Source organism: Sphaeramia orbicularis, chromosome 15 (assembly GCF_902148855.1).
Source record: "Sphaeramia orbicularis chromosome 15, fSphaOr1.1, whole genome shotgun sequence".
Lineage (NCBI taxonomy): Eukaryota > Metazoa > Chordata > Actinopteri > Kurtiformes > Apogonidae > Sphaeramia > Sphaeramia orbicularis.
In genome coordinates, this window is record NC_043971.1 from 34,389,741 (window position 1) to 34,417,051 (window position 27,311).

The following is a 27,311-nucleotide window of genomic DNA, read 5'->3' on the forward strand; positions in this document are numbered from 1 at the left end:
GTTAATCCATTAGTTTATCATAAACATGGTCAGTACTGGTATGAACACTGTAATGTTAAAAAGTAACTAAGCCTTACAGACAAATGTAATAGAGCAGAAAGTGCAATGTTTTCCTCTGAGATGTAGTGACACACAAGTATGTAGTAGCATGAAATGGAAATGCTCAATAAAGAACCAACATTTTGTGTTGTACTCATGTAAAAATACTGTCTTAACACTGCCGAACCCTTTCATGCATAGTGGTCACTACAGTGGACAGCTATTCAGAGCTGTTCTCTTGTATATTCATGGGTTTTGTTGTTTTAGTTCCATATCAGCCAACACAGTGGACACTAATGCATCATCCCATACACTGACATTCATACCATTACTGTAACTTTCCTGTTCTTTTATCTAAATCAATTGCTAATTGTTATTAGACTGTAATTAACAGAGTTTGTTTGTTCGTTTGTTTTTTTGTATATTATCTGAGTGAATAATAACTAGTTACCTCCGCCAAGGAGGTTATGTTTTTGCCAGGGTTTGTTTGTTTGTTTGTCTGTCTGTTTGTTTGTCTGTCCGTTAGTGTGCAACATAACTCAAAAAGTTATGGACAGATTTGGATGAAATTTTCAGGGTTTGTTGGAAATGGGATAAGGAAGAAATGATTAAATTTTGGTGGTGATCGGGGGTGGGGGGGCCCACAGGGGGGGCCACTGATCAGCCTTGGCGGAGGTCTGCGCTCTCCGAGTGCCTCTAGTAATATAGTATGTTAAAATGCGACAAAACATCAGATTAGCAGCATTAACCTCATGAGACCCAGGAAAATGAAAATTTTAGCTTTTTTCCATTAAACAATTGTCTTGATTGGAAACTGCATAATCCAACAGTTTTTATTATTATTATTATTATTATTTATTTATTTATTTATTTATTTATTTATTTCATTTTTTAGTGGAATGTCCTTTGCAATGGACAGCTTTTTTTTTTAAGTATAACTGTCAAACTTTTGTCTCCTACAGAGGACAGAAATATAAAATATAAAAATATTTTTATTTCATAGTTTTTACACAGTATTTCAGTAAATGCATGTTTCTTTGCTTCAAAAATTAAACGCATAGTGTCCAGCTGAGTGGACATTTTTGTAACTCCATGAAAAATTGGTTCATAAAAAAAAAAAAAAAAAAAAAAAAAATCACATTGTTTTTTTCATGCCTAAAGAAGATAAACACACTCAGGAAAAAAAAATCTTGATTAAGGTTCTCATAATTCATGCATGAAAGGGTTAATTTCCTTCATGACTTCTGTTTTAGGGTAATTTTTTTCCTTCTAAAATACAGGAGATGTTGAATAAAAGCCAGAGCTACTGACACTTAAAGTGCATTTGTTTTTGTGTCGTGACCTCATTTTAATCCTCATCAGACCAACTAAAAACAAGCCAGATTTGCCTGCAATGCCTCTTGTTTTATGCAAAGTCAAAATGGTTGCACAGGCGTTCATAACTCTGAAGTGGTATAATTTACACAGTGCCTTGTCTTCAGTGTTTTACAGCTTGCCCTCCTCCAGATTCTGTTACAGCAGCTATTTCTGTAGAAGCACTAATATTTCCAAGACTATAAATTACCACCATAAAACGTAATATATCACGTAACATCAACACAACTTGATATGTATGTTTACTTTTCAGATGGGTTGTGGGTAAGATCAGAAGTAGTGTCACACCTTTGACACTTCATAAAATTATAGTGTTAGGACATTTAATGTACTTCCTCAGAGTAACATTTTCATTGAGTCATGTTGTTGTGGAGCTGTGGGGATGTGTGGGTGCACTTTCTCCTGTAGTCAAACTATTCTTAAGGGGACATATTATTGAGAGTTTTATTACAGAATGACCTCCAGAAGTCTGGAGCCTTGGGACACAGGTGGCAGTGTGCACCTGCCTGGGTCTGGGACTCAGGGGTCAGTGTGTGGTTATTCAGGGCCCCCTGGAACCAGCTGTTTTCCCATATATCCTTGTGGTCTGGCTGGCTGGCTAGTTGAGGCGCATCCATGTGTGTGCAGCCATAAACTACTGCTAGTCATGCCTGACCATCATCACCAATCTACACCTGTTTTGGACCTAATACAGTGGGCTAAAAGTGGAAGCATATTACTGTAATTGACTGGGAAGGACGTCCATAACAGCCCCCTTCTCTTTGTGCTTTTGTCAAGTTCATTTGTCGACATGAAAGCTGGAACGCCCATTCATGCAGAAGCCAGTGTGATTGAAAAATTGGGGCACTATCTTTAATGAAAATCCAGTCCAATAATAATAATAACATCCCTGTGGGGACTGAAGCCAATGATAAGTAACCTCACCTCTTTTATCACCCCAGTATCCCTGTGGGACTGATCATTTTGCAGTGATGCTTATATAGTGGACTGTAATCCTTAAATTTATCACTGATCAATACAGTTCCTCTCGATGCCTGCGCGTTTTATTATTATGTTTTTTTTTTTCCTGCGCGACGTGCGTCATTGGCGTGCAATAAAGACGCAAAGGCGCAATTGTATCCTACCTCTGTTAAATACACCCAAGCAGCGGAGATGGCTCGGCACTTGGAATAAACATCTCGGCGGTATTACTGCCCCCTGTCCATCTTTATTATTAGTGCTTCGCTCCGCCCTCCTACCTGTAAATCTCCCCGCTCTCCTCTGGAGCGGATCTGACAGGCGCTCTCAGCTGGCCGCTCCGTGCCAGGGCTGCAGGGGACCGAATGGAGACAGCGACATCCAACCGAACACCACAGCTTTTACGCAGACCTGACAACGAAAACAGCCGCAAAAATATGTAGTCTTCAGCACCGCACTTGACAGACCACCACTTCTAGAATCTCTCTAACGAGTTTTTCCCCTTTATTTATTTTTTTTAATTTTTTTTGGAGAGGGGGGTGTTTGTTGCAAGCTTTTCACAGTCGATTGACGCTTAAAGAAAGTGAAATCGATTCTCCGCCGGCTAATCGACAGGATCCCTGAATGGAAGACGGCTAGAGACAGACAGAGGTCGGCTCTCCGAGAACAGGCTGGAGCATTTTTCACTGTCGTTGTGTTTACCATAATCCGAAATAACATTGGCAGCCTCGGCGGCTGCAAACGTCACCGTCTTTACCATGGCGTTTGGCGTCAAAGACCCAGAAAAGCCCGTCAGAATGAGAAGCGCCTGAAGATTCGTCATTATTGCGGATTTAAATGCCTCTGTACGAGCGCCACCGAGCCGCACTTTTGGTCAGGTTTGCGTGCGCGGTGCCTCACGCCGTCACCAATAAACAATTCATAGGCTGCTGAAATATAGACAGAGACTCCATCGGGTGGGTGAAAATAATCTAAAGCGAAGAGGGAGATTTTTTTTTTCTAAGCAATATGGCTGGTGAGTGGGGCTGGGGACGCTGGCACAGGCTCTCCAAGGCTCCTAAATGCTAGCTGAGGCGGATGGCACCGTTCCCCATGGAAGCGACAGCTCTATGAGGACAAGCAATATCAATAATAATATAAATCCGGACTCTTCAATCTTAATATCCAAGATGGAAGACGTTGTCATCCCGTTCTCGTCTGAGGTGCCCTGCGACAATAATGGACAGCGCATGTGGTGGGCATTCCTCGCCTCCTCCATGGTGACGTTTTTTGGGGGTCTCTTCATCATCCTGCTATGGAGGACCCTCAAATATCTGTGGACTGTTTGCTGCCACTGCAACATCAAAAACAAGGTATGGCTGACACTCTGCCAGCAAAAACAGCCAGTTTTGCTCATGTCAAATCTTTTAAATCCCTAATACATAATCACTGATGCACAGTATTCGGCTGCTTTGCACATAGATAGGTTTGCATTTACTGTGACACAGGCCTGAGCTCCAGCTCTGATGGCCTTCACGGTCCAAGTGGCATGCATTAAAGCTTCATTATATTTACATCATCTGCAGCCTCGAAACACATATTAAGTATTCAGTGCAGAGCCTATGTAACCAATGCATCCCTTGGTTCTGATTTGTTGTGTTTATCAACACCCACACTTGAGTGAAGGGGATGGTGTTGCATGACAGATATGAGTAGGCTGAGATGAGAGCAGCTCTGTAATATTTTTTCTTACTTGGGATTGCAACAAAATACCTTATCAGCGCTTGACTTCTGGGGTTAAAGTAAACATTTAAGGGGGTCATAGCCTGGTTTCATGTAGCCAAACATGATCCCGTACATTCCTCTAGTAAGATCTAATGAAGTCCACTGAGACTGTGCCATGCAGACCTAGTGACATCAAGGCTCTCCCTTTCAACCCTGCTATTATGACTCACATTCTTCATCTTCACATTTTTGTCATTCAGTCCAGTATTTGCTGCATGTGTCGTCTGTAATGTGTTCTTGCTGCACATCTAAAATGTCTTTGTGAGATGATAAAGACAACCTAGTCTGCAGGACTAATCTAGAAATAGGATAAAAGGGTGACTTGCTCATTAATTTGCTTGGGGTGGCCTACATTAAGGGTGAATCACGGCTGATTCACATGTGTATAAAAGCCTGCTTCACACATGACTCACAAACCCTTTTATAGTGCAAGTGGACCCCTGGCCAAGCAGAGGGCCAGCTTAGAGGTAACACTGCAGAACATGGCTTATCATATCCGTTTCACCATGTAAACCTGTAATGAGAAAACACATTTAACAAATAACGGATGTGTTTTCAGAGCGGCAAAGTGTTTACAGTGCAGAGGGTCTGAAAAGAGGATGTACCGTAGGAACAATGATGGTGGAAACTATACCAGGGTGATATTCTTTGTCCTTCATGTGTTTGGGTTGTGTCCAATGCAAATGGATGGATGGATGCCTGTCCCTCCTTCAGCTCCCCTGTCGTGTCCTTCTGGTAGCGCAGACCTTTTTTTATGCCAGTTCCTGTTTGTTATTATGACAAGTATTTGTGATGGTTCGCTGAGGAAGCATCCTTAACTGACACTAATATGGGAAATGGCTTTTACCTGCCAAGCTGAATCCTCCTGTTTGGGAAATGGGGTGTTTGGTTTGGGTTTTAGTTCATCTCTAGTTTGTTCTATAGCTCAAGTGATTGTTTAGTTGAGTTGATCTGGTGTGTGTTCAGGGCTAAGTGATTTAACGGTTTATTGATTATTAGTGAAACCATACCATGATGGATGATGGGATTATGGCATGTTAATGTGTTACTAAACTGGGCTGTAGGGATTCTAAGCAAATCTTCTCTAACAAAGTAAATTTATGATATTTTCTTTATGCTTTTTGACTAAATTCTTGTTTATTCTTTTTATTTGGGTTTTATTTATTCTTCTGAACAGCACTCTTTTCTTTTCATACAGTTCTATGTCTTTTAATCTATTCTGTATTTTATTCTTTTATTTTGGTTTTAATTATTCTTCTGTACAGCACTTTGGTCCACTGTGGTTGTTTTAAAGTGCGTTACATATAAAGTTGGATTGGATAAATGAGTCTGAAATCAACCCTTTTTTTGGTTTTCTTAGTGTTGGATGATACTAATATGCTTGACATCTTTAGGACTGTATGTTGAGCGGTCAATTTGAACTGGTTAATGAGTGTTTTGGGAAAATGCAAATGGTAACCATGACTGAAAGACACATGCTATGTCAAATTAAAGCTGAGAAAGATTTAATCTAAGTCTGCTAAAACACACATATAAACTGTACTATGATTAGATTCCAAATACAGTCCAGTATTGCAAATCCAGAGTATCTTTTCCAAAAGTCCTGCTTAAACACTACTTTATTTACGCTGAGCGCTAATTTTGCTCAGTTTGTCATTTAGGATGTTACTTGGCTGTCAGCCCCCTGTCATTCTGTCATGTTCATGGATTCCAGTATCAGAAGTGGCACCAAACATTATGTCATCCTTCACACTTGCGAGGAGAATGATGAAAATAAATCTTGCAGCTAAAATGGGGAATCCATCTTGTGACTAGATAGTTACGTGGTTGTATCTTGTCATGTTAGAAAGAAACAGCCAACGATAGTGTGCTTAAAGTTGTTGCATTCCCTCTCTGTGTTGTTACGTTATTGTGCAAGGAAGTCAGAGCAACCCCCCGTTAGGTGACTTTGGTGGGCTTGACACTTGGCTGCAGAGGGAAAAGGCTTGTTAGGAGTATTAAGACGGGAAACTGGATCTGTGTTCAGCTGACTAGGGCAGCCGGCTAACTTGGCATGTGTTAGAAACAGGATGCATAGTTGGCGAAGGGGCTGCAAAGCTTTCTCTGGCAGTACTGGGAACCTGGAATCAGAAGCAAGGAAATAGAGGTGGAAACTCTGAGAGAGACACAGGAGGAAGTGGAAACACGGGGTGTGAGGCTGATGAAGGGTTTCAAAGGGGGTGTTGCATTGCATAGTGTCCTCCCGTGCTCTGCCATTGACACACAGCTGTGTCCTAATTCTTTTAAATGGTCTCCATCTCTGTTGAGATTACGAGGCAGAGGTCGCGGGTCGAAGAGATCCTATTGAAAGAAAGGAGATAAGGGTCGGAACAAAGAAAATGTGCACATTTATGAGTCTCTGGAAAATGTCAAATAGTATCCAGGCAGCAGCGTGCTCTCCTACCAGGAAAAATCATCTTTTAAATCTTTCTAAAACAAGATTATGTTGTGCACAGCAAAACAAATTTAGAATTGGTATAGTTTGTCTCTTAGGTCATCTAAAAACAACATAAATGGAAGGAAAAAAAACTCAATTTAAACCTATATTGATTTTTTTTCCCCCTCCTAACATTGTAGTTATAATGGAAACTTTTACTGCATGGCATCATTTATGTGCTGGTTATTTCTGAAAATTCAAATGCATTTTTTAAACCATAGAAGATATTTTTTTATTTGATCCACCCGAGTGCAAACCCCTCATCTCTGGCGTTCTGGATGAGCTAGATTTTCCTGGTTCAAAAACAGCACCTTCATGTATTATTTTACACTCTTCCTGCAGTGCAGCTTCAGACTTCACACGTTCTAAATAAGGGGTTTTCTACTGAGGAAAAGACTCGCTCAACAATACTAATGCATATGCATGACTGACAGAAATGTATGCACAACCATTGAGTGCTACTGAAGTGGAGAGGGAACTACTGCCATGCTGTAAGGCTTGTTAGCATATAAGCCTGTTCTGTTTGTGTTTTACTCTTCCCCTGGTGATGTAAGTCTTGCTGATTTGTCTTTGTACTGTTTTGTTTTTTTTTTTTTTTTTTTTACATTTTGCCGCTACACTGTATGGTTATCAAAGTAGTCTACATCATGCAATTCCCAGTTTTTAATGGCGTCTCTGTAAAAAGCAGGAGTTGGCTGCAACTTTTTCATCATTAATACTGATTGTTAGTCATTAAGAAGGCTGATAATGGGAACAGATGACCATCTGCAGCAAACATGAAAATCTGAACATCAAAATTTTAACACAAAACACTGGCATTTTAATCATGTAATTAAAACATTATTTAAACCATTAATTAAAAATATTAAACTTTATCTTAAAATAAATAATAAAGGAGCATTTTTTAACTCATAATATTATTTTTTGCATTTCCTATTTCATCTTTGGTCCGTGACTTTGAAATACAGCTCCGTTCTTTCACTGGAGTTAGTATGGTGTGCGAGTAACTTTCTCTATACCCATCTGTGGTAAAAGAATCCTTCACCATTGATAGGCTATTATCCATGATGTCTGACCAATCAGATTAATGCTGTGGGTAGAACAATGTTCAACATCAGGTGGTGGCGTCGGTGCTAAAAAAGTAAAAAAATTTTGTTATTATCAGTAAAATAATGATTCCAAGATTTGTTCATAATATTCACTGGGCTGTTTACCTGTCAATGAAAAAAGTGAAAAATCCAGAATGGCAGAATATTATTTCAGAATGTTCCAACTTTGACTAATATTTAGAAAAACTGCAGTCGGTTCTAACAACACAAAGTGCTCGGCTATTGGTGGGGGCAGGTGTTTTGTGAGATGATCAGTGAGAAAATCTTTTGTTTCCAGATTCTCAGCCTTAAACACTTCCACCTCAGCTCTTTAATGCTGTTAAAAAGCTTAACCATGTACAGCAACAGTTGCCTGGAGCAGAAAGCTCTCATAATGGATGTGTAGAGGAAAGCTTCATGTTGAGGTGTGAAGAGAACAGTCTGCAGTTTAGAAGAAAATGACATCCAGCAGTACAGTACAGTACAGCGCAGAGGACGACTGACTATAAACACTTATTTTGTCTGATCTGACAGTACTGAGGTACTAAGAAGCTGTCATGTGTTCCAAACCTAACACTGCATATGTGTGTTTCATGATAAACACAAACCCTGTTTATGTCCTTGGCTCAGAGTCAGCAGTAGCAGAGGGGAAAAAAAAACCTCCCACCTCATCCGAGTACAGCAGCTGATGCAGTTACTGTACTGAACACCTTCAGCCTCCTCATACCCCTAAGGTGCAACATTTAGTGTTTTATGTGGGCTTTAGTGCCAGCAGCCATCAGGTGGTACAGTGGTGTTTGTCCAAATGGATGTTGATGAAGGCTGATGCACCTGCACTGCCTGTACCATCCACACTGCGACCCGGTCCAATCTGCTCCAGTTATTTCAACATTTCAGATAAATACTGTGTAGATAATTTCTGTATTTGAAACATCAGCTGTTTCTCTCAGTTGTGGAAAAATACATCAGACACAAACACCCCTTTCTTTAGCTTTTATAGACATTTAAATAATATTGTATATGCACTTTCAGCATATGTGAGAGGATGACAGATTTTTATTACACCCCTGTGTACATTAAGACACATTACTTGCATTTTTCCTTGCATCTGCACACCCCCTGCATATTTTATGACCAGCAATGTCACTATTTGTATTGAATCACAGTTTAGATTTAGACTTTAATATTATCCTTCAGTGTTTTCTTTCTTATGCTTTTGTGAAATACATTTGTTGCCATTGAAGAAACATTATAAAACACCTAAAACAACTTGTTGTATGTTCTTGTTTGCTGCTGCAACATCCCAATGCCCCTGAGGTAATCATAGGATCATTAAAATTTGATCTGTTTTAATGAGAGTTGGATGTGCTGTGTGTTGGCTGTCCTCTCTGAGGGCTGTGATGGGAATAACGTAGCTAGGACATTTCAGGAGCTCGAAGGCTGAATGTTGTGAGTTTGTGATCACAGGTGCATGCAAATGTGTAGGATTCTGGGGGAGTTTGGAGCATCTAACTTCAGAAATAGAACATGATATTCACAATTACGTTTCTGTTGTTGAATTGTTTTTCGGTACAGTTTATATCTACAGAAGGAGCGGTTGCCTCCATGGAGACTGTGATGTTATCCCCTATTATTCCTTTAACTTAAAAGCAAAAACATGCAAAGCAAACACTGGGCTTTTGTGTTTTTTGCAGCCATTGTTGTGGAACTTTGAGGATATTTAATTGGTCACGAAATGCATCTTCCTCACAAGATGCTGCTAAATATACATTGAAGGTGTAAAGAATGAAAAGAATGGTTTTGTCTTTTTTAAAAAACACAATAATAATTTAATTTTAATATCGCCCATCTGATGAGAACTGCAGAATTTGAAGTCATTTCAGTACATTTCCATAAGTGGAGATTGTTATTGATTTTTATATTTTATCACTTGGCTTTCACTGCAGAGCTATTAATCACCTGAATTTGAAAACCCCCACAGTGTTTGCCTGTGTGTGTGTATCTACAGTTGTGTACATTTGCGGACGTGCTGTATGCATGCTGGGATGCTTGTCAGTACGCTTACCTTTAAGTGGAGTGGATTGCGGAGGTGCCTGCAGAGAGGAACTGTTATGAGCCTGTGTATTCCCCTGTGCTTGGCAACAGACCAGCTGCATTTCGCCAGAGCAGCATAGAGCACACACCCTGCCATCAGCTGTCGCGCTCACTAACCTCGGCATAATGTAGCCCAGTCTGGCCCGCTACATCATACACCGGCTCATGGAAATCTCCACAAAATCTAATGAATTAAAAAAAAAACTCCGAAATCATGAGGAGTATATTGCATTGTAGGAGGTTTTTGGAGTACATGCTAAGCTGTGCTCGATGTAACTCCGTTTTTTTCCCATTTTTTGATGTCATCTTAGGAATGTGTGTGGGTAGACCACTGTGTTCTCGTGGCCAGTGGTTGAGCTGCATGTGTCTTGTCATGTGCTGCTGACAATTGCCAGGAGTGGGATTGATCATAAATGTCCCACAGCAAATAGTGAGTGTTTATGAATCGTCACAGAGAAAAAATATGAAGTGCACTTTGCCTCAAGACAATAGCAATAGTCATTTCCATCAACATATTGTTATAGAAATGTAACATTTGTCGAATCAGTTTTGCAAAAAAAAGTTTTTATACTTTGCCTGAGGTGAGAATTATGCAGCTGGGAGATGGAAACACCATTTCTGAATAAGTTTTGACATAGTCGAACATTTCTGCTTCTGCTTTAAGCAAATTAGTTTCCTCGTTCTTCATCTTTGTCGAGGATTTTTGGCTCAATATAGTCATGCATATGCTATCACCTTCTGACAACATGTAGGCTGGATTATTTGCTCAGTGTAAACATTAATTTTGTTTTTACATTTTTGCATGAAGCTCCAGCGTTAATTTGGCTTTTTCATTTGGACAACTAAAATCTTTCTATTGTTAATGTTTTCCGCAGTTGTTATTAGATATAATGTGATATGGCCAGCATCGGTGATTAACTTTCCTTTTTCACACTCGTCTAATGTGGAATGTGTGACTCATGAGTTATTCTTCGGTGGATATCCACCCTTTTCTAGGCTCTAATCCCTAATTCTCTGGGCATGATTTGATGGCCATCTAGGGACAACTGTAGTGCGCCATGCTGGTGTATGTTAATCCACAGACAAGGAGAGGCCATATATCAGGCCAGACTATGTATATCATGAGGCAGACATAGAGTTCCAGCCCCCCGTCCCCAAACTGTGCTCCCTTGCTGTCATGTGGTTATGTCTTCTTTGGCCAGTCACTGGACTATTAAAAGGACCTCCACGCCCCAGGAAATATTCAGAGGTCAAAGGTTGGACCAGTAGAGTATACCTGGCTCGAAGGGGTGGGGGGCGCTCCAGACTGGCATTCCCATCAGTGGAAATGTGTGATAATGTCTAAGCCACCTGATCCTTGCCTAGTCGAACTGGCAGGGGAAAACCATTTGCATACAGATCCGCTGGTTGAGAGCGGCATGGCTAAGCTGGCATGGGAGGCCTGCAGGAGGGAGATAGCTAGCTAGTAGCCAGCGGGATCATGGCTTATAGTTTCTAGTCTACCAGCTTTCTTCTTCAGCTGTTGTTGTCCTTAAACAGCTTAACATCAGAGGACGTGTGTGTGAGGGAGTGTGGGTTGGCGGCGTGCTCTGCCTATAGTCTGACCGTACGACGCTCAAGTTAAATGCTTCTCCTATGAAAGGGAAAGCGGCTGCGGATTCAACGACCACATAGAAGGTGTGGTTAAAGGAACTTGAAATGGTGTTGATACCGACATATAGATTTGTCTGTGTATGGTTAGGGTTTAGGGCCATATTAGAAGTTTAAGACGGAGAGTAAAATGTATTCATCACCTTTATTTAACACAGAGAAGTAATGCAGTGTTGAAGGGTTTTATTTTGTCACTGATGTTTCTTTAATCTGCATTTGAGTTCAGGGATGTGCAATATAACAGTGCACATCATATGATAAACATCTATTCTTTCATATTATTGTTTATTTTGATGACACTCTTTATGCTAATATTCCTATATATTTTTTTTATACCACAAGACTTATTTTCATAATGAGTATAATCTTGAACATGTTTAACTATATTCACATTTTTTGTAGGGTTTTATAGTTGCATAAATCTGTCTGTATTTTATTCTTTAACATTTTTATTTATAAAAAAAAATGTACAAAGGTTACAAGAACATAAACTATGAGTTGGTACCTTTGTTGAGTATATAGTTAAAAATAAAAAAAATATGCCTTTTTGTGATTCATTGAATTTACAGAAAGTGTTCTATGTCATGATATATATTGTTACCTTAGTATGAAATGGAATGAAATGTGTTTTTGTACGCGAGACTGAAGTAGGAGTAAACAAGAACGAGAAACTGTCTACACAATGCAATTGGAAAAGAAAGTATTTATTGCTATGATGCGTAACTGGGGTCTAGAAAAAGAGTATTGTCTGGTTGTACTGGTCTTTACTGTAGCGGCTGTGCATTCCTTGTCAGTATTCCAGCTTGTGCACAACCTTGCGATGTCTTTTCTGCTGCTGACTTATCAGGCAGCCTATCGCCTCGTCCCTCCCTCTTCTCTGCCCAACTCCCCCTCAGCCTCCCGACCATCCACAGCAACTCGGGGAGCCAATGGAGCACTGATATGTCGAAATCAAAAAGCAGTTAACATCATAATAGGTCCTTTGAGCTGTGTGCAGTGAAGCACGGAGTGAGAGCGATGGAGACGGGGAGAGAGTGTGTAGAGGACACAGCAGTGACCTTCAGAGATCTCAGCAGGCAGTGTTTTTGCTGCCTATTTAGAGCTCATCTCTCTCTGTTAGCAACATACATGGCTCTGTGAGGGTGACCCTGTGGGTGAACACGCTGTACGAGCACAACCACCATTCTTAGAGAAGGTTATGAAAGTGTGAGAATTACACATTACCGCCACCATGGCCACTGCCCTCAGCAACCTGTCTCAATTAACCTCTAAGGGGGCTAGGCTAATATGCTAATTGTCATTCTCGGAGCAGGCTAACAGCAGGCTCAGGTTTCTCACTGTGCGACAGCAATTTGCCAGCATAGCTGTTGTTGCTACAATGCAAAGATTGCACCCCATTTGGCAGCTTCCCAGTCAGTGTCTATAAGACCAGCGAGTTCTACACTAATAAAACAGAATGTTCTTTATGGTGAAATACAAGTCTGTCTGACAGTAAAGGGCAACCTATGAACTGACCCCTGCTCAGCCAAAGTGTGCAGACTCGCAACACAATGATTTTACCTCTTGACTTCTTCTGACATTTTCCAGAGTGGCTGTGCAGAATGAATCGCCCAGCTGTCAATTATAGCCTTGTTTGATGGTTGCAAAAGTGAAATCCCAGAAGGTCCTGTCTTACTCAGGTTCAGTCTGCCCGACGTTGCTCTGCAAGCTGTGAAATGTATCTAGACGTGAACCAACTGAGGCAGACCAAGTTCAGAGTGACATGAGCTTTGTAAGATGATGCGCTTAGTGTTGAGGCCATAATGACAGCATGTGTAGACATCATGTTTAGATGATGCATAGAGTGCATGGGTTCATCACTGAAACCACTCATTAAAGATGTATAATAAGGCAGAGTCACCACATTGTGCTATGACACACTGTGATAGTGAGTTTACACAATATTTGAACTCATCAGTAGTTCCCTGGGTCTTTAGGTCCGCCAGCTATTTCCATGGAAACGGAACAGTTGATATTTTAATTGGCGTAAAAGAAGACTCAGACTGATGCCTATAATAATAAAAAGAACATGTACATACCAGAGGCGCCCATCTACAAATGTAAGAGAACAGACCCCAGCAAACTTCACATCATCTTTTTAAAACTTATTTTTTATTAATTATTATTTTTTAGTGATAGCAAAAATGTAAAAATGAACTTTCATGCTAAATGGATCCAAATAATTGCAATATTATTCTTTGCTTATCTTTTAGCTCCTTGAAGTCGCACTTAACAGTCATATTCTCCTTTTACAATATTCTTTTAGTGTTATGTTAGTGGAATTCATAGACGGATTGGATTCTCAACACATTAAAATAACATGAGCATACACAGTCTTCCAGAGATGGGCAAAACGCTTTGTATGGAATAATTATCCTGGTGGCCATTTCGGACCGTGTGCTTTTACCCACATTTGAGCTGCCTGCATTTACTGAAATATTGATAATAAGTCTGTCCATTATGTTGGAAATAATGGCCTGAACTGTGATCGGCTTCTGTTATGGAGCTCCTCATAATGGCTCAAATGTCAGATGTCATTTCTTATTCTTTTGTGAAATGGGCTTGCATTATATGCCAGTCTACTCCTACCTTTAGCTTCACATAACTATGCAGGACTATTGTATATAGGAGTATATGTACAGTGTATTTTTCAAATGCAGGACCAAATTGACTGTATTCAGGGGAAATAATGCAGTAGTGTATTATAAGTTTACTGCAGGTCAGGTTACAGAAACGAGACACCGCCGTAATTATTTGAAACATTAGAGACTGGAGAGATAACAGCGTTGTTGACTCTCAGTGAGAAATATTGCTCGGCTAAACCGCTGGAGGGAAACTGTAGACACATATGTGGGTATACAAATCACTCTGAATGGCAGTCAGATGTACAGTATGTAAGAAGAGACAGTAACACCAAATTCATTGTCATTACAAGAGGCTGTGTGGCTGTTTTGTTCACCATTGTCAGTCAGAGCTCACACTTTAGATGCCTAGAGTTTGTGGTCTGCCTTTAAAATGTGTGGATCAATTATGCACTGACCGGGGAAGCAGCAGGGATTAGTGCTAATATTCAGACAATGTAATGCTGTCTGTGGCACTCATGTGTGAAGTGGAATCCATTGGTCACAGAGGCACACAACAGTTGCGCTGCCCTTGTGTGTTTTGGCAAGATATGTGAGGTGCGATGGTCACAGGCTTCAACGTTTCTGCACAAGTCATGAATTTCAGGACCATGGAGAGCTCAGGGTGGAAAACTGAGCGAGACTGTGCTGCATGTGCTGTATGTGAGTCTACAACACTGCTGTTAGGTTTACAGTGGTCGTATGACATCTCATGTTGATGCCTTTCAGCTGTAGTTTGTAATCTGTAGATAAGGATTGCATCAAGCAGTTCCCTAGAGCTCTGGAAAGCATTTCAGATAGAGCTCACTGGTGAACATAGTGGAACATTTTGCAGCCGAGAAACAGATATTTCCCTCAGGAGGTGAAAAATACTGAGTATTATGGTTAGATTTGCTGGGTATCCAAAACACATGACTTCAGATTAATGCTCTATTTTTGCTGAGTACATTGATAAGCAGCTGTTTGACAACTTTCAGCGTTACAAGGTGACAATATGTCTGCAGTGTGTTTCCAGCTCTTACCAAAAAGAGGTGACCATTTGCATCACATTCTTCCGCCATACTTTTCACTTCTAAAATGAAAGTCATTTTATACAACTGATAAAGTTCGATACAGTTCATTAAAACTGAAGAAGTTAATGGAATAAACCCCTTTGCGTGTCTCTACATCAACATTCATCTGGCTCCAGTAAAACCTTGGTGAATATTTGGATATATGGATCACTCTCTTTTGACTGAGCAGCCTGCAGAGCTTATTAACTGATCCTGAGAGAGTTTTCAATGAGGTGTAGTTATCACTTCTCAAAAAGCAGGGTTTAATTGGCTGCATTGAAACAAAGTAGGAATGTGAATTGCTTTCTAAAATAGCACCGCTGTAGCGGAGCTGCATGGTACAAGTGTCTGAATTAGGTGAAATCCTTTTATTTTGTGGGTGTTGCTGGGTGTGTGATAAGAAGTGGAAAACCGGTGGAAGATCAAAGGAATGTTTTATTTCTCCTCAAACAACGGAGCATGTTTTTTTGCATACAAAAATACACAATATAACTGTGCTGAGCCACTGTACACACAGTTAAAGATATATCATGATATATTACAAGGCAGTAAACGAAGTGCTCCTGTCCTGCACAGCCTCCAAAACCAACCGAAACTGGTTTTTCCCTAAAAAGACTGTGCTGCTGTTCTATTCTGATAAACTCACCAAAAGAATGTCACAAGGGAGGACCTGGAGGAAAGGTTTATCCACTTGGGAGTAAGTGCTCAGCAAATTTCATGGAAATCTGCTTATTAGATTATGCATATTACATGAGATTGTGTGCAAAGTTGAGATTTTGACCCGAGGGTGTCACTAGAGGAAACTTAAGAGGGGTTCAAGTTTATTCTTTATGTAGCATAATTGCATTCAGGAAATGTCATGGATGTCTGCTAATTGGATCGTAAAGAATCTTATGCAAATGGTACGTTTGGCTTGCAGAAATCAAAATGTGCTGTCATGCTAAAGGATAGCATGGGAAGGACTTTAATATAGCGTAATGTATATATGTTTCTTAATGGGGTCACTATGGAATATTTCCACGTGCTTGTGTGATATTTGTGTGTATGTATCATGTGTTTGTATTGTGTGTATGTATTGTGCAAGCAGTAGGGGTGTAATGGTACAGAAAATGTTTGGTTCGGTACGTTTTCGGTATGGGGGTCTTCAGTTTGATACATTTATGGTACAGTGAAGGAGACCAATTTCATTAAACAAAACCTTTAAACATAGCCGATCTTCACAAAACTGCTGGCACACTGCTCTTGTTTTGTCTCTGTGCATTGACAGAACTGACAGGGAATCCCAAATGCTCTCAAATGGGAGACCTTAGAGAAGACGGAGGGTTTTCCAATTCTGGCTTTGTACCTGTGATGCTGCTCTGAAGCTGCCATACTGGTTCACGTTCAGCATGTCTATGGTGTGTGTACCGCTTCGACGTCTGTCTAGGATATCAAATATTGCACATGGGTTCCACTTGTAGCAACCCTGCTCATGCTGTGTGCGTTCTGCTTCGAGGTTCGTGTGGAAACTTAAGACAAGTGTTTGCGTTCTTCACATAGGCTACATGTATTCGTTTGGTACAACTCCATATTGTATTGAAGGCCCTGAAATGAAATGGTTCGGTACAAATGAGTACACCGTTTCACCCCTAGCTAGGAGCCTGGAATCTGTTGACATTAGAAGACTCCTCTTTTAACAGTATATTGCGTTGCTCCATGTTGCACCAGTAGAGGAGCAGAAAAGAGCTGGTGAAGAACGTTTCTAGCTAAATCCGTACATTGGCTGATATCATGGATGTAGACAACACAGACCAGCTAATGGACTCCCAGTGCAACACATGCAACAAACAACACACATTCTGTAAACTTCATGTAGGCACAATCTTCCATAGTGTAACTTTAAATTCTAATAGATTGAACATATGAAGTTCTGCAGAATATCTTATCTGTCAAAGGGGTTTTGTCATGTAAAGTGTGAAGTGTCTATTTAGGCGTAACATGCCTTAATGTTCCTGCAGGACAGCCAAAATTGCAGGTGGGAACGTTCGGAGCCTCAGGAGCAGACAGTAATACGTTGCCACATCTGCATGGAAGGCAGTAATGGTTTTTACAACCTATGGGGAATGGACAAATGGACAACTTAAGAAGAAACAGGCCCTCACAGACCTGTTAATGGAGACTTTCACATCCATAAATACTTAGGAAAACACTTTGAGTGCAGTTATAGTTGCGCCCTGACAATAGTGAATAGACCACTTAATGTCAAGAGGAAATTGTTGCTGTCAGTTTCAGAATATCTCTATAGTATGAAATGTTAATTCAGCTCTCCATCTGTACGGCACGATAAATTTGGAAATGCTTTATGCATGTGAGGAAGTTGATTCCAACTGGAAGCTATTTCTGACAGACTGTGTTCTTCTTTCTTTCTACAAACTGTTCTTGTATATGATTCATTATCTCCAGTTCATTATGCCTCCTAATTATAGTTCACCCTTAGCATTTCCAGTAATAATGACTAGCGTGCATTCATTTCTCTATTTGAGTAATTAATAGTCTGATGGGGCTATGAAAAACTGTCACTCTGCGTTTCTTTTTGCTCTCTTTGATGCTTTGGACTCAGTATTGATGGAGGCTGTGTGCAGCTCTGGTCAGTTTTTGCTGCTTTCTGCTCTGATCTTTGGCTTGGATTGAAAGAGGAGAGCACAGCAGCTGCCTACCCCACGTCGTCACTGGTGGAGATGAGTAACAGAAATGCACTGGCAAGTTTTCAGCAAACCAGAACCTCTTTTATCGGTCTTTCTCTTTCTTAGTTTCAGTGGTTGACTTCTTATGCCTTGTATTTGTTTATCTTCCTTAGGCTGGTGCTAATAGGGAGATGCAACTGTGAGGGTTTTAAGGCCCAGAAATGGATCAACATTCCTTGTAGTGGAGTGAATGACTTGTACTCTGATCAGACAAAGTAGATGAATTCAGCAGTGCTTTGTGTTAGCGCTGAAAATGTCATTTATAATGTTTAAATATACCGTACACAGGCTAAACAACCTGTCCATGATGCAGGGCTCTGTGTAAAATATGATATTTATCTTATTATGCCACCCATTTAAAAGGAAAGTGTATCTGTGAGATGGAAAGAGGAACAAAACTGAAATGCCAAAGTACAAAAAAAACCAAAAAACATAGTTTGTACCTGATGAAAAAAAACATGGGTATTTTACAGGGCGACACGGCAGTGGTGCAGTGGATGGCATCTTTCTGTGTAGAGTTGACATGTTCTTGGTTAATCTAAATTGCCCATAGGTGTGAATGTGAGAGTGATTTGTTTGTCTCTATGTCAGTCCTGTGAACTGGTGATATGTCCAGGGTGTACCCCGTCTTTGCCCATAAGTAGCTGGCATAGGCTCCAGTGACCCCTGTGACCCTAGTGAGGATAAACCTGGTTCAGAAAATAAATGAATGAAAGGGCATTTATCTCCACCAGGAGGTATTGTGATCACTTTGCTTTGTGTGTGTGTTTTTTTTTTTTTGTGTTTGTGCGTTTGTTTGTTAGCAACTTTATGGGAAAACTATTGAACCATCTTTACCAAATTTTACCCACAGGTAGGCCTAGGCCCTGGGATGAACCCATTAAATTTTGAGCCAAGTAGGCCAAAGTTCAAGGTCACAGCAAGGTCACAAAATCTTAATTTTTTTTTTATCTCTCATCATTGAGCAATTTTCAAAAATTCATAAAAAATTCAAAATAATTCCGATTAGCCTCCAATTTGATACACCTGTAGCTTATAACAATATCTTGTGTCTGGCACAGAATTGTCCACATCCACTGTGGAATGTGGACTCTGTGGACATTTCAGTTTAACATCGAAAATCCCATTTATGACACATTTTTCATTATAACTCAACAAATATCGATTGGAATTTAATATAATTTGACATACACATGACTGGTGCCAAGATTCATCTGTTTTTGCTGTATGGAACAACCTTGAAACTAGGGCTGGGTGTCATGGCCAATTTCCATAACTGATTCGATTTCAATTCATAAGGTTCTGAATTGATTAATCACAATTCGATTCGATTCAATATCGATTCAATTCAGTATTAATTGATTGATTCAGATTAATTTAGTGATACCAAAGTACAATTTTGAGTTGTAACCTGATTATTTGACTACCGCAGTCATGCATCACATCAATACTGGGATCAATATTGATATTAGAAAGGAAATGAATCTGACATTTCAGCAGGAAGTAGCTGAATCTGCTCTGAAATGATGAACAGGACACAAACATTGCCATGTTTTTACAGTGGATCAGAACGGACTTCATCATCTTTATTCTGTTTTATGGCTGGAGGCTTCTACACATTGGGGGTGGGGGTGGGGGGGTCGATTAAATCGATTTTTTTACCCAGCCCTACTTGAAATTGTTTAATTTAAAAAGAAATAGTCGATCCACATACACACCGTTTGTGGTGCTTGGTGGAGGTTTGCGTTCTCTGAACACTTGTTTACTTCAGTGACACTGTTCCCATGTGTCCTTAGTCTTAAAGGCGTGTTATTTCCTCCTCCCTCCTTCTTTGGTTGTTCCTAGGTGTCATCATTTCTTTCTACAATACAACAATTGCAAAAAAGAATGCAAACATGTCATTGTGATCGACCCATATTTTCTGTACTTCCAGTCACCATTACTGTCGATAAAACTGTCACTGCTTAAACGTGTACATACCTTTCTCCCCCTTTTATTTTACCGCCTGTCTCTCTTTCTCTTTTCTTTCTTTTCTTCTGTCCCAGCTCATCATCATCTGTCATTGTCCTGTAGGTCTCTCTTGTGTTGCCCCCAAAGGAGCAATGGTCTGTGAATTTGTTAGCTTGGCAGAGCTGGTCTCTGCTGGTCCTTGCAGTTCATTTGACCTTGTACCCTCTGGGATACAAACACAGAGCTATAGGCCATCAGTGATATCATACACAACATGTGGAACCATCACACTACTGAAAAGAGACAGAAGTAGAGAGCGTGGCAAGAAAATGACAAAGATAGATGGCAGTGAGGAATTATATAATAACTGTTTGAAATGGGCTTTAAATCTTTCCTGCTAAGAGAGTCATAAATGGAAAATTGTATGTCTTGTGTGACCAGAGATGGAGCCTTTCACCTGCTTAAAAAAAGGGGTCAGGGTCAGAGTTGTTAAGGGTCGAAGGAGAAATTAGCCGTCGGTGTGTTCTCACATAACAGCCCAATAGACAGAACAGAGGCCCAGGTGTTTTTTGAGGTGAAACCTTACCTATGCAAGCTCTGCTGCTGTTTCCTCTTCCTGTGGGACTAGCCCTGGCCTGCTAACGGAGCTGCTCTGTAATTACTCTGACACGCAGCCTCTGACCATCACTGCCACGCTCCACGTCGATCAAAGCTGCCCATTCTTGGCGAGGGGTGCATGTGGGTGTGAGAAATACACAGTTTATGCGATTTAAAAATGCATGCTAGGCGATAAGAACAAAGACACACAAGTCAGGAAATACATCTCCTTGTTATAAATAGATAAAGAGGATCGGTCTTAGTCTTGTTTATCCTTCCAGAGTCTAGTCATTACGTTCATTTCCACACTCCGGTCCAATAACACAAGGAAAGACAGGTTGTTTGTTACACTGCGGTTACTCTAGACATACACGCATACACTTCACATATTTTAGATTAGGGCAAAAGCACAAAAAAAATATAACTCTCCAAAATATTATGAATGTATCATTTTTGTCACTATGTGTCTTTTTTATTTTTTAAGGAGTGAAATAAGGAGATGGTATTAGAAGCAGCAGTGGGAGGCCAGTGGGCACAATGGCAGTGGCTGTGATATATAGAGATTGCAATGCATAATGTGATTTACTGCTGTCTCAGGGCCAGCCTTGGCCCTGCCATTTCTATTCACACAAACAACACACACACAGAGACATACTCCCACACACACACACACACACACACACACACACACACACACATTAAAAGCATTAGGAGTTTGACATTTAGGTTGTGCATGCCACACAGGTGGTGGTTGTTTGCTTTTCTGCACCACCTCCATGTCCCAGTGCACATCCATGCAGATGGAAGGAGCTGGTACCACACAGAGCTACCTACAGGAAGTTTTTGGATGGTTATATCAGATTTTTACTTAATCTCACCATGTCATATTAACCCCAGCTTACATGGCTAAGAGCTGGTGATGAGCTCTGTTTTGTATCGATGAATTTTTAGTCAATTATTTGATAGTTTCTCTCTCAAAATTCAGAATCATTCAATATTTGTCTTCCTTTAATGGTCTGACCATGAGTCCAAAATCAAAAGATATGAGATAGGAAACGAAGACCTTTAATGGAGGCTTATGAAGGCATAAACACACTCAGAGTGCAGTTGTTTTTGCATGTTGACATTAGTGAAAAGAGCTATTATACATCTGTACCATGGTAATATTTGGGAATGTTGTATGTGAAGAAAATTCCAAATAACAGACTAAAATAACAGAGACTGGCATCAACTCTGCATTGTACGAGCTGAAACCAGTTTTCGTCACATTTTTCTTCACAAATGATTAATTCTAATGAGTAAATGGCATAACTAGTGCTGACAAATATCAACTGACAGTATGCATGTTGGTTTTCAGGGCATCTGACGGCGGTAGTATTGTAATGTGTAGCTCGGGGATGTGGACTCCTCTGTTGTAAACTGTGACCGAGCTTTCACCTCCTGAAAGGCTGTGACCTGCTGTTTACCAGGTCATTTAATGTGACTCAGTGAAAGTAGTAGTGCTTTTGCTTTTCTACAGGATATAACGACAATTGTAGGCTTAGTATTTGACTTGAAATGATTGAAGTTTCTCACACGTTAGTGAAAATAATCCTATACTTCCTGTGCGTATCTTATACATAAAATAGTTGAGCTCCATATGAACATCTACAGCCTCTAAATCCAACTAGTTGAGTGGGGTTAAAAGTGAGGAAGAAAACAAGGCAAATATTTTTTCAGCTAAGGGGTTTTGGTGTTCAGAAAGCTCCCTGTTTGTGTCAGTGGCGTCAATTTAATTTTTGTTTTGCCATTCCAATTACTGCTGGGGATAGACGCTTCCTCTCCTTTCCTCTGTTCTGGGAAAACAAAACAACACAGAGGACTGCTGGGAGCTCCCCCTAGTTTTAAAGGTGACTCTACTCTAATTTGTACCAAACAACCGGAAAATGGCTGAAAATGATTTTCTTCATCAGTGCTTTGTTTTCATTTACACACTATAGCTCAGTTTTTGCAAAGCTATTACTCTCTATTTGCCTTAATGACAAATATTTTAATACATGTCTATATGGACCATAATGGTGTTTGTTTTACATTTGTAAAACATGAAAATCTCATATGATACTGCAGATACCATGCTTAATGTCGTGTTCAGAGCTCCTGTCAACCATCCTATGGGAGCCATAGAATGCAGCTGAGGTGCTACAGGTGGAATCCCTCATAAATAATGGAGAACCCAGTGTGTTGTTCATTTGTTGTGCGGACACAGATACTGTAGCTGCATTATTGATGCGACCGAGACTTAGCTGGGAGGTGGCATTCTTTACCCTGATATTTATAAATCAATAACAAAACATCCCCGGAGCTGTTTTTCACAATATATACCGCATTATACGTTTACTCTGCTCCTCTTCCTAAGGCCATAATATTTACACTCATCTATTCCCATACCTTAGCCTTTGTGCAAACATTTTTATAACCTGGAAAGTGGACGCATGAAATAACCCTACCTGTAATGACTAACATTAGTCTCCCTTTCTCTCCTTGTCATGGGATTTTTTTTGAGTCTAGTTTTTCGGTCTAGACAGCAGGGGAGGAGAGGGCTTTTGTCCCCAGTAGCTTGGTCCTGTGCAGGAAATGATATCAAGGGCCCGAGCATTCTGGGAACAACCATGCGATCAGTGCTCTAATCCTGCTTTAATAGTAAACAACAGCTGTAGGGCACCAGCGCACTCTGATTAAGAAGGGAAAGAAATAACGTTAATATTCGTTTGTACCAGTGTGCTGTGCTCCCGTTCAGACACACTCTGCCTTCTTTTTCTAGTTCACACGTTATCAAGGAGGAAATATTTGAAAGAAAAAGTCCTTGGGGTGACTGAATTGTGTAGAAGCACAAAATAACTGATCTTGATCTTCCCTTTTAGTGTTTATAGTGTAATTTCAACCAAAGTCAGACTCCATATCTACTGTGTCTAATACATTATATCAGGGGTGTCAAACTCATTGTAGTTCAGGGGCCACATTCAGCCTAATATGATCTAAAGTGGGCCGGACCAGTAAAGTAATATAAATAATAGAATAAGAACTTTTGAGTGAAAAAAGTAAATTCTGTTACAATGAAAGTGTTTAAATCTACAAATTGTACTTGAACATAACATGAACAAATATAAACAACGTGAAAATTCTTTAGTAAAATAAGTGTGATTTGAACAATATTACGCCTTAGTTTATCATTTATACATGTGCATCACAACTTAGAGATCACAGTGGATCTACAAATACACAAAACATTTAATAACAGCCAGAATATTACTAAAATTCCACATACTTCTCTTAAGACTTTTCAGATTTTCACATTTTTTGTAAAAGGCTAGTCTGTAAACGTCAACATTTTTGTGTAATTTTACTTTTTTTTTCTATACTAAAACAGAGACAAATTTACAGTTTTCATTATTTATAGGTTATTATGATAGTATTTTACTGTTCTGAGCCACATTAGACTGAAATGACCTAAAATGATTTTAACATCCTTGATTATTAATATCTTCAGTAATTTTTGCATTTCACAAATTCATCCCAGGGGCCGGATTGAACCCTCTGGCGGGCCGGATTTGGCCCCCGGGCCACATGTTTGACACCCGTGCATTATATGAACTAATTTTTTAGCATAATTTTCCCCCATCCATTTTATCTGCCATTCTCAGCTCATACTCACAGCTACGTGCAACAGGACAAACTAATATGTGCCCCGATGGCGACAAATCACACCGATGCTATGTAGAGGCATGTAGCGTGCACATGCAAACACACGGTCACACACATTTGCACATGCTAGACGTGGGGTGAAGGGGTGGGTGTTTGGTTTCTTTCCTTTTGCGTAATGTTTTTTCAGGCATACTGGAGTCTTCTCAGTCTGTCATTGTTGAAGGGGGTTTTAAATAGACGGGGGGTATTTGGAGACAGCTTAGTTACAACTTCAACACACGTGATTGAATTAGAGAGCTGTCAGTTGGATCCATTATTGAGGTCCGCTGGATATATAGTTATTAATAGTTATTATTTGTTTATTTATTTGCCAGCACAACTAAGAAAGGCACTGGTAAAAGATTATATGTGTATTTGTATGTTGTGTATATGTATAAATGTATATATTCGTATATGGATGAATGCGTGTGTGTGTGTGTGTGTGAATAGATATATACAGGGTGGGGAAGCAAAATTTACAATGAACATTTAGTTGTTTTTTCTCAGCAGGCACTACGTCAATTGTTTTGAAACCAAACATATATTGATGTCATAATCATACCTAACACTTTTATCCATACCTTTTTAGAAACTTTTGCCCATATGAGTAATCAGGAAAGCAAACGTCAAAGAGTGTGTGATTTGCTGAATGCACTCGTCACACCAAAGGAGATTTCAAAAATAGTTGGAGTGTCCATAAAGACTGTTTATAATGTGAAGAAGAGAATGACTATGAGCAAAACTATTACAAGAAAGTCTGGAAGATACTATTAAAGAAGAATGGGAGAAGTTGTCACCCGAATATCTGAGGAACACTTGCGCAAGTTTCAGGAAGCGTGTGAAGGCAGTTATTGAGAAAGAAGGAGGACACATAGAATAAAAACATTTTCTATTATGTCAATTTTCTTGTGGCAAATAAATTCTCATGACTTTCAATAAACTAATTGGTCATACACTGTCTTTCAATCCCTGCCTCAAAATATTGTAAATTTTGCTTCCCCACCCTGTAAATATAGAGGAATAATGTAAAAGGAAGAGGGACATATATTATTAATAATATTGTAGAGAGAGGGGGTGGGATTAAATAAATTGCACTTCTTCCCACCCCTTTTTGGGCATGTAAATGGAACTATTGTGCTTTTCTTCTTTCTAAGATTGCTATGATTCTTGATATTTGTATTATTATGTATGTTTTGCTAGTGCATATATGTTAAATTTCATTGCATGTTCAGAATAAATCACTAAATCACAAATATAGTTGGTCACTGAGCATCTCCTGCTGCTTTTTTTTCTTGGCGTATTTGCTTTAAAACTCAAATTGAGGCGTTGTATCTGAAACAAACAAATAAAAAAAAAATCTGTGACAACCAGTTTATGATGGAATGCAGCTTGAGAATCCAAGAGGGCTGTGCATGGTATAGTTTTCCGTTGCCCTATAGCAGAATTTCAAAGCAAGTCACGCTGTGTGAAAAGCTCCGGACTATACTTTGACTGACAGCAAGTTTAAGAGCTCAACAACTGAAAGGCCCCAAGAATGAATGACACAGCATACAAAGCATTCGGTGAGTCTACGCTGGCTCAAGAAGAGTAGCTCACATTGGCTACTGACGGAGGTATGATCAAGTGTGATCACATTCAAGTACAATTGTTGCATTCTTATGTTACCCTTGCACAGCTCTATCTCTGTCATTGACATTTCCTTGAGACTTGGCTGCTGTTGGTGCCATTAGACCAACACAGGAGAATATATGTCTTGTAAAGCCCAGGCGGTGAGGATTGAGTGTGTATCAAGGTTGCACTTGGACTATTTTTCACCCTCCACTGAGCTAAAAATAACGTGATGGTATTTTGGTATTTTGCCACCTGCATTATTAGAACGCCCTTCCGTTGACTACTGCTGCACCTTTGATATGGAAATAAAAGATTAAAAATGCGTACCCTTGACATTTTGACAATCTATGAAATGCATTTTTTTTTAATATGCTGAGACTACACAGGGGAATACAGTGTGATTTGTACCTGCATAAAAATTATAATAAATTTACACAAGCCAAAACCCTATTTTATGATCTTATTTCAATAATTACCCATAAAGACCCAAATATCTACTGGTGACCAAAATCATTCACTGATATAAAATGTTGCTAAATGATAAAACTGGTGCAGCCCAGTTTTAAAATTTGCATTAAATACAGTTGATTGGCTCTCATTAGCTTCTACACACAGTTTAAATCACTGTAGTTGGTGGGATACATGTGTGTTATTTCCTTTTTAACCATTAAAGACCCAAACATCCACTGGCGACCAAAACCATCTACTGATCTAAACTGTTTAATACCTGTTCATCCACTAATTCTATCAGTACATGTAAATTATTGGTGTAAAATGCAGTTTGTCATCTTTTCATGGTCATCAGATATGACTCATTTGAACGTTCAGAGGCTCTGTAGTGAACATGGAAACACCGTCATCTTCTACAATATTGATTCACTAGTAAAAGACATGGAGTTGGATCAATGACAGTGGATGGAGATGCTTGTTTTCATATTCAGTTATTGATATCTCTGCTGAAAAGTCACTTTTCTTCAGTTTTTTTATGAATATCTGCATAATCAGTAAATTAAATATAGGAAAATACCTGATTTTCTTTAAGGAAAAGCAAAATACAGACGATAGCATTACAAAAAATTTTATGTTCAGTTAATGATATATTTTTTGGAAAAAAAATGATCTCTTTCTTTAGTTTTCTCTGTTATGGAAATAATAACCAACTTCAGTCTGAGCCTTCATGAACATCTGCATGATCAGTAAATTAAATATAGAGAACTACTGGATTTTCATTGAGGAAAAGCAAAATAAAGACAATAACATTATAATAAACTTTATCTTCGTTAATGATATGTTTTGCAGAAAAAGATCTATTCTTTTTCTTCAGTTTTCTCTGTTTTGGAAATAATAACCAACTTCAATCTGAGCCTTCATGAACATCTACATGATCAGTACATTAAATATAGGAAAACACCTGATTTTCACTTAAAATTGTAAAATTCAGAACATAATATTAGAGTAAATGGTGATAAATCCCTTAAGAAAGGTTAAAAATAGAGAAAAATAATCATTTGGGATCTGTCACAAAAGCAGAACTGAGTTTTTATGGGTTAACAAGT

The 27,311-nt window shown here is 39.5% G+C and overlaps 1 protein-coding gene across 31 annotated transcripts in view; it reads left to right on the top strand.

The window, feature by feature from the left end:
- Positions 1-2,571: 2,571 nt before the first annotated feature.
- kcnma1a (potassium large conductance calcium-activated channel, subfamily M, alpha member 1a) overlaps positions 2,572-27,311 on the top strand; it is a 202,592-nt gene continuing 177,852 nt past the window's right edge. For 12 of the 31 annotated variants that reach the window (XM_030155840.1, XM_030155845.1, XM_030155846.1 and 9 more), the window contains exon 1: positions 2,574-3,722. In XM_030155840.1, the coding sequence (XP_030011700.1) occupies positions 3,432-3,722 (291 nt within the window). In that variant the 5' untranslated portion in view covers positions 2,574-3,431. Of the gene's footprint in view, positions 3,723-27,311 lie in introns of all 31 variants that reach the window. The other 19 variants (XM_030155834.1, XM_030155842.1, XM_030155836.1 and 16 more) reach the window with 3 other exon arrangements.